This window comes from Sciurus carolinensis, chromosome 6 (genome assembly GCF_902686445.1).
Source record: "Sciurus carolinensis chromosome 6, mSciCar1.2, whole genome shotgun sequence".
NCBI lineage: Eukaryota > Metazoa > Chordata > Mammalia > Rodentia > Sciuridae > Sciurus > Sciurus carolinensis.
Window position 1 is genome coordinate 138,349,728 of NC_062218.1, and position 14,041 is coordinate 138,363,768.

At 38.1% G+C, this 14,041-nt stretch overlaps 2 protein-coding genes across 6 annotated transcripts in view; both read left to right on the plus strand.

Moving 5' to 3' along the window:
• The window catches only part of Acsl6 (acyl-CoA synthetase long chain family member 6), a 58,362-nt gene extending 52,368 nt beyond the window's left edge, over positions 1-5,994 (plus strand). For all 5 annotated transcript variants that reach the window (XM_047555423.1, XM_047555421.1, XM_047555419.1 and 2 more), the window contains one exon: positions 1,956-5,994. In XM_047555423.1, coding sequence (XP_047411379.1) covers positions 1,956-2,093 — 138 coding nt within the window. In that variant the 3' untranslated portion in view covers positions 2,094-5,994. The remainder of the gene's footprint in view (positions 1-1,955) is intronic.
• A 4,656-nt stretch (positions 5,995-10,650) lies between these two features.
• The window catches only part of Meikin (meiotic kinetochore factor), a 103,260-nt gene continuing 99,869 nt past the window's right edge, over positions 10,651-14,041 (plus strand). Inside the window, exons 1-4 of the mRNA XM_047554798.1 lie at positions 10,651-10,756; positions 10,906-10,996; positions 11,381-11,468; positions 13,584-13,644. Of these exons, the coding sequence (XP_047410754.1) occupies positions 10,651-10,756; positions 10,906-10,996; positions 11,381-11,468; positions 13,584-13,644 (346 nt within the window). The remainder of the gene's footprint in view (positions 10,757-10,905; positions 10,997-11,380; positions 11,469-13,583; positions 13,645-14,041) is intronic.

Sequence of the window (14,041 nt, forward strand, 5' to 3'; positions counted from 1 at the left end):
AAAACCTGACACACAGTGTCTTAAATACACTAGGTTTGATTCCCCCTCCCCCCCATGCCACACACAAGAAGTTGAAAGAAAGGTTGTTCCATGTATGTGCAGATCCTCAAAGACCTAGACTCATCTGTTATTCCACTCTCCATTCTGGTTTATCTCCACATTGGCTTATTACCTCCTGGTCACAAAGTGGAAGCTACAGGTTTGGGAATTGTGGGCTAAGAAATGGTTAAGAAATCAGAGAACAGGACTGTGATGATTGACAGATTGTTCTGGCCCCAAACCAAGTCATGGTTCTATTAATGTGGAAGAAGTGGGGAATGGGCACTATGGAAGCAACCACCTGACTGCCATTAGTGGCCCTCTCTGTTTGTGCCCATAGTAGTTGTATTATCTTATTAGATTATATATTCCATGTGGGCAGGACTGCTACTTATTTGTATCCCCAATGCCTAACACAGTACCTGACGCACACTAGTTCCTCCATAATTATCAGTTAGTGATAAGTGAATGTACATGTGCATTTAACACATATATTTTGATTTAATTCTTGAAAGTCTGAAGTACAGCATTTCACAGCCCTGATTAAATAGCATCACTATTTAAAGATGTAAGTGTATTGTCTCAACAAAATTACTGAATTTAGTCCCAGTTTTCAGGACATAATTTCTTAGTGATGGCATCACTTCAGGATGCAGCCCACCCAAGGTCAGAACATAGGACTCTCAAAGAACTGCCTATGAGCTTTCCTACTGGAGCTGCACATGGGAGGAACCTCACCAGGCTCCCCTAGATCAGTTCCTCCATCCTTTCCAGTCCCCATTCTGCCTCACCAGGAGACTTTGAAAGAAGCCTGGGTTCTGCCTCATGGGTATAGGTAATGTGGACACTGAGTGTGAGCTCTCCATGCCTCCCCTCTGGTAGATTTCACAAAATTCCATAGTGAAACTTTTTTTTCACTTGACCTTATCATGTCCCCCAGACTATATTCCTCCTGTGAATAGCATCACTGTCTCTAGGCAGCCATCTAAAACAGAAACCTGGGAATCCCAGAGGCTGCCTCCTTTACTCCTCTTGCCAGTTCATCTGTGAATGGTTTAGAACTGCTTACTCATCTCCATCTCTGCTGCTGCCACGAGTGCAGCCTTTCACTCCTCTCCCATGAATTGGCCTCGTCCTTCTGAATAGTTCCCGTTTCCAGTCTCCACTTTCTCACAAACCACCTTCCCACTTCTCTTGGAGAGAATGTTCTAAGGTGTGTGTTCAGCCATGCCATTGATCTGTGTGAAAACACTCAGTACCACCCTGTAGAGTAAGGTTGGGCTCCTGCATAAAGTGACCCATCTACCACTTCAGCTTCATCCCTCGCTTTACCTATTTTATACAAGAACAAGAAACCCCTTGGGTTTCTCTTCTTACACTCTGCCATTTATGATTCCTCCACCCCTGGCTTTGTTCTTGCGGCTGCCTCTATCTATTGTGCCCTTTTCTACCCATCTCTCCCCCTTTGCTGGTTGATTATTACTCATTTTTCTAATACTCATTGAAGTGGGAAGTCTTCCCTGATGCTCCTCCCTCTCCCCTACCATCTACTGAGCTGGAGGCCCTTCATCCTGTGCATGCCATACTAATCATTGCCCAGCATCTCTCCATCTGCTCTCCTGGGTGCAGATGTATGCTCCCGGTGGGTATGTATGTTCAAGATTCCTCTTTGTATCCTCAGTGCCTGGCACAGAGTAAGCAACCAATTCATTTCTGTTGACTGGCCAAATTAGAAGGAAGGGGTAAAATGACTTTTAGACACATCAAATGGGCTGAAATATTATTAACATAATTTTTTGACCTAGCATAGTGTTTATCAACACATCTGTTCCTATATATCTGTTTACTTTCACCATGTATGCTATTAATGCTGTGTTTTATTCCTGTTAAAGATGTATTCTGCATTTGATTTTTAGGTTAAAGCCATTTACATCCATTCTGACATGTTCTCAGTTCAAAATGGCTTGCTGACACCAACATTAAAGGCTAAGAGACCCGAGCTGAGAGAGTACTTCAAAAAACAAATAGAAGAGCTTTACTCAACCTCCATGTGAAGTTCAAGGAAAGTTCTTCTCAGTATAATGGACTGTGAAGCAATATTATAGTAATTCTTGAAAGTTAATGAGTAAAAATGACACAGCTGGGAAAGAATAAGCACCTGATTTTATGACTGAGCCTTTTCCTGTCCCAAGAGGTCTTTAACAATATTTTCTCTATCATCACCGAGTACACTTTATTTTTATTAAAATTATATTGTAGCAAGCTGCTAAAAATATCGCAAATGCAATGTAAAAATTAAGACATTTCCTCAAGAACTGTGTACCACTAAAAGTAATATATTCTCAATGTTCACAGAACTCCTATTAAACATAAAGGAAAAGCTACTGATATATTGTACTTAATTATTTGTGGAATAATAAGATAGAGCAAATATCTAGGCAATGTCTACCTCATTCAACAACTGATTATCAAAATTACAATTAAGTCAGACTTAAAAATTAAAACGATGTGTATAGAATCACACTAAAAGAAAACATCATAACTCACATTCTACGTGATTTCAGATTCTTTAAACATGACAATCCTTACTGAGGTGGAAGTTTTATCTCTGATTTTTACTTTTATTCATGAAAATGCAAATTCAGATAATCTTGAACATTATAATCATAGAACAACTTACAAAGATCTTTCAATATATTTTCTCATTTATTAATGTTAAGATATTCAAGGACTACCTATAAAAATGTAATGTAAAACTAATCAAAAATAGTATGCATATATTCATGGATTTCTTACCATAATGAATTCTAAAATCTGTTGACTCTACAATGAACAGACCCTTGGGGAATACTTAAGAAGAATCTTGGAGTTTTTTCTCAGGGTGAGGAGCAGTAATGTACCTAATATTTCCTTGCTGGGGTCTTTCCCTCTTCCATTCTCAATATGTGCATGCCAGGCCTGGGAAACCAAATATGGATATGATTCTGAACAGTTTCACTTTCTTTCAATAATCCTATCAAGGTATTATATGGGGAGAAGTAGATACTATTTCCAAAGAAAATAATTTCTTAATAACATAATCTTGAAGAACCTCTTTAATTTGCCCCTAGAAAACTTTAAGTCCATCTTAATTGTCATGCTAGTGACATAATTCCATTCTTTGAATCTTTAAGTGCTCCTAAGTTTAACCATAAAACTTCCTTTCTTGCATTATGTATTTGGATATACCCTGTACCTAGGTGCCAAGAAATTGATGTAACCAAAGCCCTGATTTCTGGACAGCACATCAGTTCCAAACTATGGAGTATGCATCTGAAGAAGGCACTGTTCCTAGGAAAGTGTTTTCTTCAGTAGGGATAAGACTCTGAAAATGTACAAACAATTCATATGCAATTTATGTGTGTTAATTCAAATTATATGTGCTGAAAGGGCAGAAGCTCCTTCCCTCTGGAAGAAGTCCAAACTCTAAATGAATGCTGTCAGTTAAAAACTGCATAATCAATGGGTCTACTGGATGAATCTACATCAGTGCTTGTACACTTACATTTCAGTCTTATCAAAAGTAGACAACAGGGCTGGGGAGATAGCTCAGCTGGTAGAGTGCTTACCTTGTAAGCACAAGGCCCTGAGTTCGATTCCCCAGTACCGCAAAAAAAAACAAACAAACAAAAGTAGACAACAGCATCGTTTGATGTATTTATTCAGTTTTTTACATATACTTTTGCCATAGTCTTCTGAAGACTTGCAATTTGACATTTAACAAATGAGTTAGTTCTGTGCACATTATTATTTTTTTCTCTTGTTACTGGGGATTGAACCCAGGGGCCCTTTACCTCTTTATTTTTTTATTTTAGACACAGGGTCGCACTAATTTGTTTAGGCCTTGCTCACTTGCTAGGCTGGCCTTGAACTTGTGATCCACCTGCCTCAACCTCCGCAGTCACTGGGATTACAGGTGTGCACCATTGCACCCAGGTCTTGCTAAATTGCTGGGGCTGGCCTCAAACTTGCAATCTTCCTGCCTCGGGCTACTGAGTCACTGGGGTTATTGGTGTGTGCCACCATGCCTTGTATTAAAAATTAATGTTAATTTTCAAAGGCATTTCTGACTGAACAAATACTTAAAATGTCCAAATCTATATCTGTATATCACTGGCTTTTAAAAATATTTAATAAATATTTTACCAATTAAAGATGAAAATCATTACCTGAATTTATAGTCATACTATTTTAAGGGCAAGTAGCTTCACAATTCAAAAAAAAGCAGCTGTTTCCATTGCCCTTCCACTCAATCAAAATTTCATAGAATTTTGAGAATTTCATAGAATTTTCAGAGAATTTTGAGTAATGCAATTTAAGTATTTAAGACTTATTTTGATTCCATTTACACCTTATAGCAGTTTGATATGATTAATTACGAAAAACGTAAGAGTTCTTTTTGTCACTCAAAAGATCCTGTGCTCTAATAGACTTCCTGATCTCTAGTTAATTATCACAGTTGGGCCAATGATAGGTGCAGACGTGTTGAGAAAAGTAAACAGTGGGCCTTAAATACACTGCATGTACTCATCTATTCCTCTAATCCCACTTAATTTTGTAATAATGGACAAATGAAGCAATATGTACTAATGAAAAAATCCTTCTTGCTTCAGATTTTTCAATCTTATTTTGTAGAGAAAAAGTTTGTGTTTCTCTTTAACCAATATAGAGAAAAAGTTATGTACTTAAGAGTCATACTCACTCTGACCATAAGATCCCGTTTAAGACTACAGGTGTAACAGAGTCAGTTGCTTAAGCATAAATATGTTCTTAAATGTTTGGCCTTTTTGACCTGTTCCTCATTTTACAAACCAATCCTGTTGTGTATATTATTATATGAAATATGTACCAATTTTTTTTCCTGTTGCCATAAAAATGGCCTTACGTAGTATTGAGGCTTCCCCTCCAGATGGGAGAAGAGACTGACTGGCCAGGTGTAGTACATAGGCCTAGGTCCATGTGTTAGGAACTCAGAAGTTTAAGGATTAAACATATGCAAGTCACTCTTACATTCTAAATTTAGGTAAAATTAGAAGCATGAGAAAAAACAAGTTTCCACTGGGATTTCTGCAATCAGGTAATGTTTAGCAACTTGAAGTCTTAATTTGATTGTATCACCCATCAATCAATAATCTTTTATTTTTCTGCTCTAAAAAAAGAATTATCTTTTCTGCTCCAAATGTACCAAGCACAAATGTGATTTAGTTATTTAAAATAGAAAATATTATAAAAATGAATGTGAAGAATGGGAAAATGTATTTTTGCATGAAAACAGACTACTTAGAAACTTGCTTAATATCTCAGGAAAAAAAAGAATGAAAAATCCTTTGTGAAATTGGTAAACTGTAAGTTGGCTGTATTTTCTTGCTAGTTTTTATTTTAAGGACACATTTAAATGAAAAGAAAAAAGGATCCTAGTAGTCTACATTTTCTCTCAAATATGCTATATTATCCTGTCTGTGAATCTATAATTAGTTACAATCAGAATGGGATTAGTATCCAAGTGAGGATGGGGACCAAACTCCAAATGGAAAACTCTCCAGTGAGAACACAATAGTTGTAACACAGAGACAATAGGTAAATACTTGAAATACAAGCACTTCTGAACTTGGTTCCACAGAAAGGATTTTCACAAAGTGACAATGGTTTTTAAACATTCATTTGACTGATTAATTTTCCTTGTTAAATCATTGCAGTAATGCATGGGGGGTGGAAATGGATATTTTTTTGAGGACTTGCTTATTCTACTTTCAATTTTTGAAAATTGAGGGGATTAAAATATTAATTTTTAAATATGCATAAAAGTATCTTAACCAATTATATTTTCATTTAATTTGTTATAGTAGCATGCATACCAACTATAAAATGCATTTATGAAAACTTTTGTAAAAAAAAATAAAGATTTTTCATTTCTCAAAATCGCTTACAATTACTATTTTATGTATTTATATCACATAATTCCCTGATAGGAGTGTATTTGGTAATCTTCAGTCATGATGCTTATAGCACCAGAGGATCAAGCTATATTAACCAGAATATGCTACATCATCCGCATCCTCTGTAAGCTTCCCCAAACTCCAAAATCTTACAGTGCACCCAGGGATACTCTTCTTTGCACAGGCCTTTGCTGGAACTCCTACTATCATCAATTGTGTCCTGGATTTAAGTCTTCAATTTTTTTTTTTTTTTTTGGTACCAGGAATTGAACCCAGAGAGAGGTGCTTAACCAATGACTCACATCCCCAGCCTTTTTTTTTTTTTTTTTTTTTTTAATTTTGAGACAGAGTCTTGCTAAGTTGTTTAGGGTCTCTCTAAGTTGCTGAGGCTGGCCTTGAACTTGTAATCCTCTTACCTTGAACTTGAACTTGTAATCCTCTTGCCTCTGGAGTATTATTTCAACCTTATTTTGGAAAGAAAAAGTTTGTATTTCTGTTTAATGATGGTGGCATGTGCCACCATACCCAACTGGATTTTTAAATCATTTTTAAACTAAAAAATTTTTTTTGAATTTTCCACCATGATGTTTTTTCAAACATTATTTCCATAATATCTTTTAATCATATTCAAATTAAAGTTTCTTAAGATGGCACATTCTGTCATATCTACATTTTGCAGATTGTCTTCATATATGTGCTATCATCCACTTCTCTCTATTCTTACAGCTATTTGTGTGGTTTGGGCCACCCTAATTTCTCATCTGGAATGGTACAGTTTTTTTTTTTTTAAGTAGTCATGTTCCCTCCTCAGCTTCCTCAACTTTCACCATACACATTTCAGCCATGGCCATCTGGTGATGCCATTTTCCTGCTTAATATTCCTTTGATGACTTCCCATAGTTTCCAGGATAAAGTTCAGATTCCCTAGTTAAGCACACAAAGTCTAGCATCTCTTATCCTGCCCTTTCCCCAGGGAGCCTTGGTTCCAATCACAAGTTACTTTTTGTAGTGCCCTCAAAGCATCAAGCTTTCCTATGCTTCTGTGTCTCTGCACATATAGTTCTTTGTCTCTAGAATCTCTTTCCTTTAATCCCCCAACTACTAGCATTCATTTCTTAAAACTCAGCTTCAAACTTAGAAGCTTCCCACATGGTTGATTGATTGATGGTCCTTCTGTCCCCACCCCAGGCTGAGTTGCCCCAAAATGGATGTTCAAGAAATACCTACTGAAGGAAAATCTCCTTGGCCCCTTTTTTTAAGTTGTAGAATATTAACACTATAATATCTGAAGGTACATTCCATCCATTTCTATGATTTATTCCATTATTGTAAACTGAGCAAAAATAAGCTGGTTTTCAGATGGAACCCTAAAACCCACAAACGAAGCTATTCTGTAGATTACTCCATAATAAACCATTATACAGAAAGAAAACTTTCTTCATAAATCTCTTCAAAAATTGGAATTTGTTTACCCATAGACATTAGTATATCCATGACTATTTCCAACCTAGTCAAATCCATCATTTGATGAACTAAAACACCATCAACTGAGTTCTAGGTCTATGTGTGGGAGCAGTACAACCGTGATATGGGAGTTCAATTTAACGCTCATGACCCAACACTTGTACTGATGTCTGTGTATATGGGATTGGAATTAGGGGAGATAGATGACTGAGTTGAGATGCTTCTGCCCTACCTCACCTTCTTATAGTTAAGTGAGGAGGAAGAGATAAGGCTGGGCACATAGGGAGATGGGCCTGTAGGTAACTTTCTGGCAGTACAGCACAAACAGTACCTACAGATGTTTGCTAAGAAACTTATTAAAAAGGCTATTTTTAAATCAGAACCTTTGTCACTGGGGTTCATGCCTGTCCAAAGAAGGAAAAACGCCTAATTTATATTTTAATTGGACTAAAGGCTGCATGAATACCTTGTGGATATTGAGTGATTGGGCAGGAGGCTGACTTCTTTAAACCTATATCAACCCCCAAACAATAGCCACTCTTCAGTATCTCTCTTGGGACGCTTCCCTATTCAGGAACTCTGCTTTCTATTACTATAATAAATCCTGTTACTTTGTTCTCACTCTTGTGTGCATGGATTTTATTCTTCAAATTCATGACAACCCAACACCATGCTCCATGCTATAATAAGACCCATGTTTCATTTCCATTTTATAGACTGGCTCTAGTGAAGTTGTAAACAGATTACTTCTGTCTCTAGTCCCTCCTCTCCCCAGTTACCAAGCGCTTCAAACACCTGGCCTTGCTCCCCTACCTCTTTCCCAACACATGTTTGAAGGAATGGCAACAGAATGAGAACACTAGTCAAATTCCAGGACAGTCATGCCCCCTATGTCAACCATCCATTGTAAGGAAATTCCCTAATCTGTGGTTTCCTCAGCTGCAAAATGAGGAACAACTAGATCATTTCTAAGTGAATGAGGGCGCAGTCACCTTCTTAACCAACATTTTGTCCCTTTCTGATTCTGTCTTTTTAACTTTTTTTCCCTCTGAGTCATTTTCTTCTGCAGTTTTCTTGGATTCCAGAATAGTCATCTTTATTACAAAGGACTGACACTACCTTCAAGCAACTGCCAAGCCTCACAAAATAGATCAACCCAAAATGAGATTGCCCCCACTAAGTGGGACTGTCTACCCCACGATGAAACTGAAGCACCTCCCTACACAAGCTTCTAATGTTGGGAACCAAATTGCCACCACCACCCCCCAAGTGATGTTGAACATCCCAGAGCTTCACAAACCAGTCCTGAGATAATCAGACCATTGCCTGACCAGGGTAATTTATTCTGCTAGCTATATAAATCTCCCAGCTATCCAAACCCCCAATCTTTGCCTTTGTTCCTTCTTTTCTATAAAACCTCAAAGTTTCTGTCATTCCTTTGAAGTCAGATCTTAGGTCACTGTACCCCAACATGTGTTCTTTCCTGCATGGCCACATTGATTAAAAGCTCCTTTCTTGCCCTTTACCACTGCTGGTGTCTTTGATTGGCATATTGGAACAGGTGACCAGAGCCTGGTCTGTTGGAACTACCAGGGCTAGAGCCTTTGCCTAAGGACTCAGGTAACATAAGGGCTCTTTTGGCTCAAGAAATCATGCCAGAGTTTATTCCAATTTTACAACTATGATTAATCCCCATAAGCCTTTATTTCAGTTTCTGTGATTCGATGTAGTAAGGCAGAGTTCTAGGGACTAGGACCACCAAAGAGCAGATCAGTTTTTGGTTTAGTCTGTTTTCATTTTTCAATATTTCTTCCATTTCTGAATCTAGTACCTCTCAGGGTGCAGACCTCACAAAGGTCACTTAAGAACTTTAGGTTTCACAAGAGCCCCCAAAGGAGAAAGGGGAGCCACAACACTTGGCTTATAGAATATAGGCTGTTAGCATATTATGAATGTGACTAAAGAAAGGATGTTGGAATAAGATAATCACTTTACACTGCAGCACAACTGTGAAATTTTGCCTGAAGGACTATTTCTGATTTGTCTCTGTATTTAATCTAGCACAATGCCTAACACAGAGAAAGGTGCTCAGTTAATACTATTCCAGTGGCTCAAAGTACTAGTGTATCTATCTAATCAGGAAAGAATGCCTACCCTCTGTTCTTTCTTTTGTTGTTTTTATATTATATTTTGATAATTACATATTAAATCAACTATCATCAATGTTTCTATGAGATTTTAAATAAAAAACTTCAGAGTAATTTTATTATGAATATACTGGGTATACGTGCTTATAGTCCCAGAAAAATCTTTGAGCTTTTCCTAATTTCATCTCTGCAGTCTGCATTTTCCAATGCTGTGAAAAAAAATTAAGAAAAAAGATTGTTATAGTTATTGTGTGCAATATGCTTATTGGATACAGCTAAATGGTTCAACCTGGGTGTGTGGAGACAATGGGAGCTCACTGAGTTGAGCTCAAGGGTTGGGGAACCCCTGAGAAGTTCTCTGCCTTGACCACAAGATGCACAGATGTCCAAGAGATAGCTCCTGAGCACAGACTAAGGGACTTTGTCCTTGAGAAATATCTGAGAGTCCAGGATGCTGGAAGGCTTGGTTAGACTTTCAAGTGCCAATAAACTGGTGGCCCCAGGGGCTTAAGTTTATTCCCCAAGTAGATGCGCCTTATCGCCTTAATGTGCACTCAGATCTCTGAAGTTCCTGCACTAAGTGGGGCTGATCCCTAGCTTGACTGCCTGTGCCCAGACACCTAAAACTCCATTCCTAAGGTCTATGCAGTGCGAAGGAGAGTGGCGAAGGCCTGGGTAGCCCATGTTGGGCCTAACTGACTAATGAGTAAATGAAAAGTAAAGGACTGACCTCCTGCACGGAGTAAAGACCAACAAAATTGGGTTCCGCTGGTGGTGAGGGAGCCCAAGGCCCAGCGCTCGCTTGGGGGCGCGCAGCCTCCGGGTCCTCCATCTTCCCAGAAGCCACTGCTCGACCTCAACGAGATAAAAAGGCGGGAGTGAGACTCACCGGCTCTGGTTTTAGAGGTCTTGCTCGGCAGGCCTGCACGGTTTTTCTGACTGTAGCTTGATTACTCGGGAAAGGACAAGGCCGATAAGGACGTCGAGGGCCCCCGAGGCTCCCAAGGCCTAGGGGTGGGGTGGCCATGTGGTCTTTACGGGTCTACACCTACAAGAAGCGGGCAGGCCAGAGGCTCAACCTAACTCCGACTCCAGACCAAGGCCCGTCTGTGAAGACAGAGACCCGGCCAGGTCTGAGCCCAAGGCTTGTCCTTTCCATGGAGCCTGGGGAAGCTGCTGGGTGCCCCCGGGTTGGGCAGGGCGGCCTGGGCCCAGGGTTCCCCGAGGCCGTTGAGCGGGCTACCAGGGCTCTTGCCCTGAAATGTGCCGCCCTCTTGCAGGCCTGAAGGGGAAAGGCAAAGAGCACGGTTTGCCGAAGATAGCAGAGACTGAGCGGAGCAGGCAGAGAGCTAGCGGCCCTGGACTGCCGAGGTGGGTAGTCTGAGTGAAGCCCAGGCCACTTGCTTCTTAGTAAACTCAGTTCTAATGTTCTGCAAGGCAGACTGTCATTCTAAGACTCAAAAAAGAGAGAAAATGGAATACTCTAATTTTGCTTTACTGAGACCAAGAAATTTGACTTCACAAAGACTTGTTTAAAAAAAAAAAATGCTTGCCAGGTTTTCTAAAGCAAGTGAAATGTAAAACCTCTAGGAAAGTATTTGTGACACCATTTGGGTATTGGTGCAAATCCTCTGGTCCGTCCTTCTTCCCGAAGGTGCTTCTAAAGATCCTTTCCGATTCAGAACAACATGAAAGAGACATGTAGAGTCAAATCCAGATGGTGCAAACTAATTGTATTGTTTGTTTGTTTGTTAGCACTCAGTTAAGAATTACAGGAGAGAGAAGCCTGCAAGAAAATAGGACTCAGGTAGAGACCCAGAATGAGAAGATGGCTCCATTGAGTGTATGTACGTTTATTCTATGGTGGGTAGGTATACTCAGCCTAGAGACCTGCAGGAGTTAGTGCCCCTCCAAATGAAAGAATAAAATGGTCTTTGTTTAGTAGAAACTGCATAGTTTTCTGGGTTTTTGTTTGTTTGTTTGTTTGTTTTGTTTTGTTTTGTTTTTTTAATCAACAGTGGTGTGTTTTTAGATAGAAAGACCTTACATTTTTGACTCAGGTCGTCTCATAGCTATTCATTTTCACTTTTTTCTTTAACAAACATTGAAGAAATGTGTTTCTGGCTAATTTTCTGTGTGAGAGGTTCAAAACGTTATTTGATGATTTCTTTCTGTTTGGGTAGCACTTCAACATTTTAAAACCATTTTCATGGTTTCCATTTGACTTTCTATTAACCATTAGAAACATGACTCACTACTAAAAATTCAGTATGTTACAGAGCAGTCTAACATTTATTCATTAGAATATATAATCTCTTGGTATACTTAATATGGCTTTTGTAAAGTATTTTAAAGTTGTACAATTGTATGTCATTCCGGGAGGATTGTGGCTTAGTGGTACAGTGCTTGCCTGGTATGCCTGAGGCACTGGGTTTCATTCTCAGCATCACATATAAATAAAAATAAATAGAATAAAGGTCCATTAACAACTGAAAAAATTTTTAAATGAATTGTGACTTATCTGACATTAGCATTAAACTTGATTGTATTTTTAGCTTACATATTCCTCTGTAGCATGGTTTGGGAGATGTCAGTTTCAACCTAAGGCTTTTTTTTAAAAAATACTTTTACCTCATTTTAACAGCATACAATGAAGTTTTTCTTATAGATGATTTATACTATGCAAAAAGTATTTTTAAAATTTCTCCAAAATTTTATATTTGTCTGTTTTTTCTGTTTTAAACATTTTACAAATTTTTATGCTTTTATATATATTTCCTTAACATTAGATTGTCTTCAAAAATGATTTTTAGTGTCTTCATAGTGTTCTGTCTTATTAGATATACTGTAATTTAAGTATTTTCTGATGTTGGGAGATTGAGATTGTTTCTAAGGTTTTGCTATTACAGATATTAGTAGATATCCTGGTACAGAAGGTTTTTTTTAATGTATCTCACATTCTTACACTAAAATAAATAAATACTTTGCAATAGGTCAAAGGGTGGATTGTGTTTACAGTTTTTTGAATCATGTTGGCAAATTGGCATATTACTCAAACTGAAAATCTATGTAGTGAGAAGGGTATAGTTGTTTTCCATATCTTTGAATGCAAGTGAAGTTGGTACATTTTCCCCTCAACTTACCATTTGTTTTTCTTTTTCTCTTTGTATGTGTAATGCCTGTTCATTACATTTTTGGGAGGAGGTACTTGGGATTGAACTCAGGGGCACTCAATCACTGAGCTACATCCCCAGCCCTATTTTGTATTTTATTTAGAGACAGGGACTCACTGAGTTGCTTAGCACCTCACCATTGCCGAGGCTGGCTTTGAACTCGTGATCCTCCTGCCTCAGCCTCCCAAGTCACTGGGATGTGTGCCACTGTGCCTGACTTGTTCATTACATATTGATGACAGTTTTATACCCATATGACAAATATTTCCATATTTGTTGTTGTTGTTTTGTTTTTGTGGTGCTGGTGATCGAACTCAGGGCCTTGTGCTTGCTAGGCAAGCACTCTACCAACTGAGCTATATCCCCACCTCCCTCCATATTTGTTTATGTCTTTTAGTTTTAGAATTTTAGACTTATGTATTAATTTTTTTTCTTTCAATGTATTTGTTTGCCTTTATATTTAGAGAAAAAATCCTTCTTCCTTTAGGGATCAGAAAAATATTCACCTTCATCTTCTATTTACTGGTATATCTCACAGTAGTAAGTGGACTACTATATTGTTGATTCCCTAGATGTGTCCATAGTATTATAGTTTAGTATTTATTTTTAGATACAATATTACATAAAGGATTGCATCTGTGATCAGTAAGCTGAATCTATTATACATATGAAACTCATATACAAAGTTGACATTAGTTTTCATGTGCAGAATAACCAAATCAATATAATATGAAAATATTGAGTCTCATAATTTATGCTTTATCTTGAATTCTTATTCCACATAGGACTCAGTGACTGAGGACCTCCAGGTTGATAGTAGTTCATCTAGTAGTGAACTAGTATCAGGTAAGATTATTAGATATAAACTTCTTTTGCTTTCTGTCTTTCCTCCTAATCAGTAATAAGTTGTATCTCTCCTCAGCTTCTTGTTTCAGTGGAACATTGAAAATGGAAACATTTCCCCTAGCAGAGTGTAAATCCTTCTGATTGTACTCTAGACCTCATCCCCAAAGCCTGCAAGCACATACTAGTGAATATGAAATTATTATTGTGATTAGTGTTACAAAAGAGAGATTGACTTGAGTGTAATTAATTGAATTTAGTAAGATTATGGAATGCTTCCTTGAGGGAATAGCAATTGAATTGAGATCTAAGGAAGGAGAGTAGAAATTAACTATACAAAGAGATGAGTAAAGAGAAATCCAGGCAGAGAGAACAGCATTTGCAAAGACCTTACTGTGGG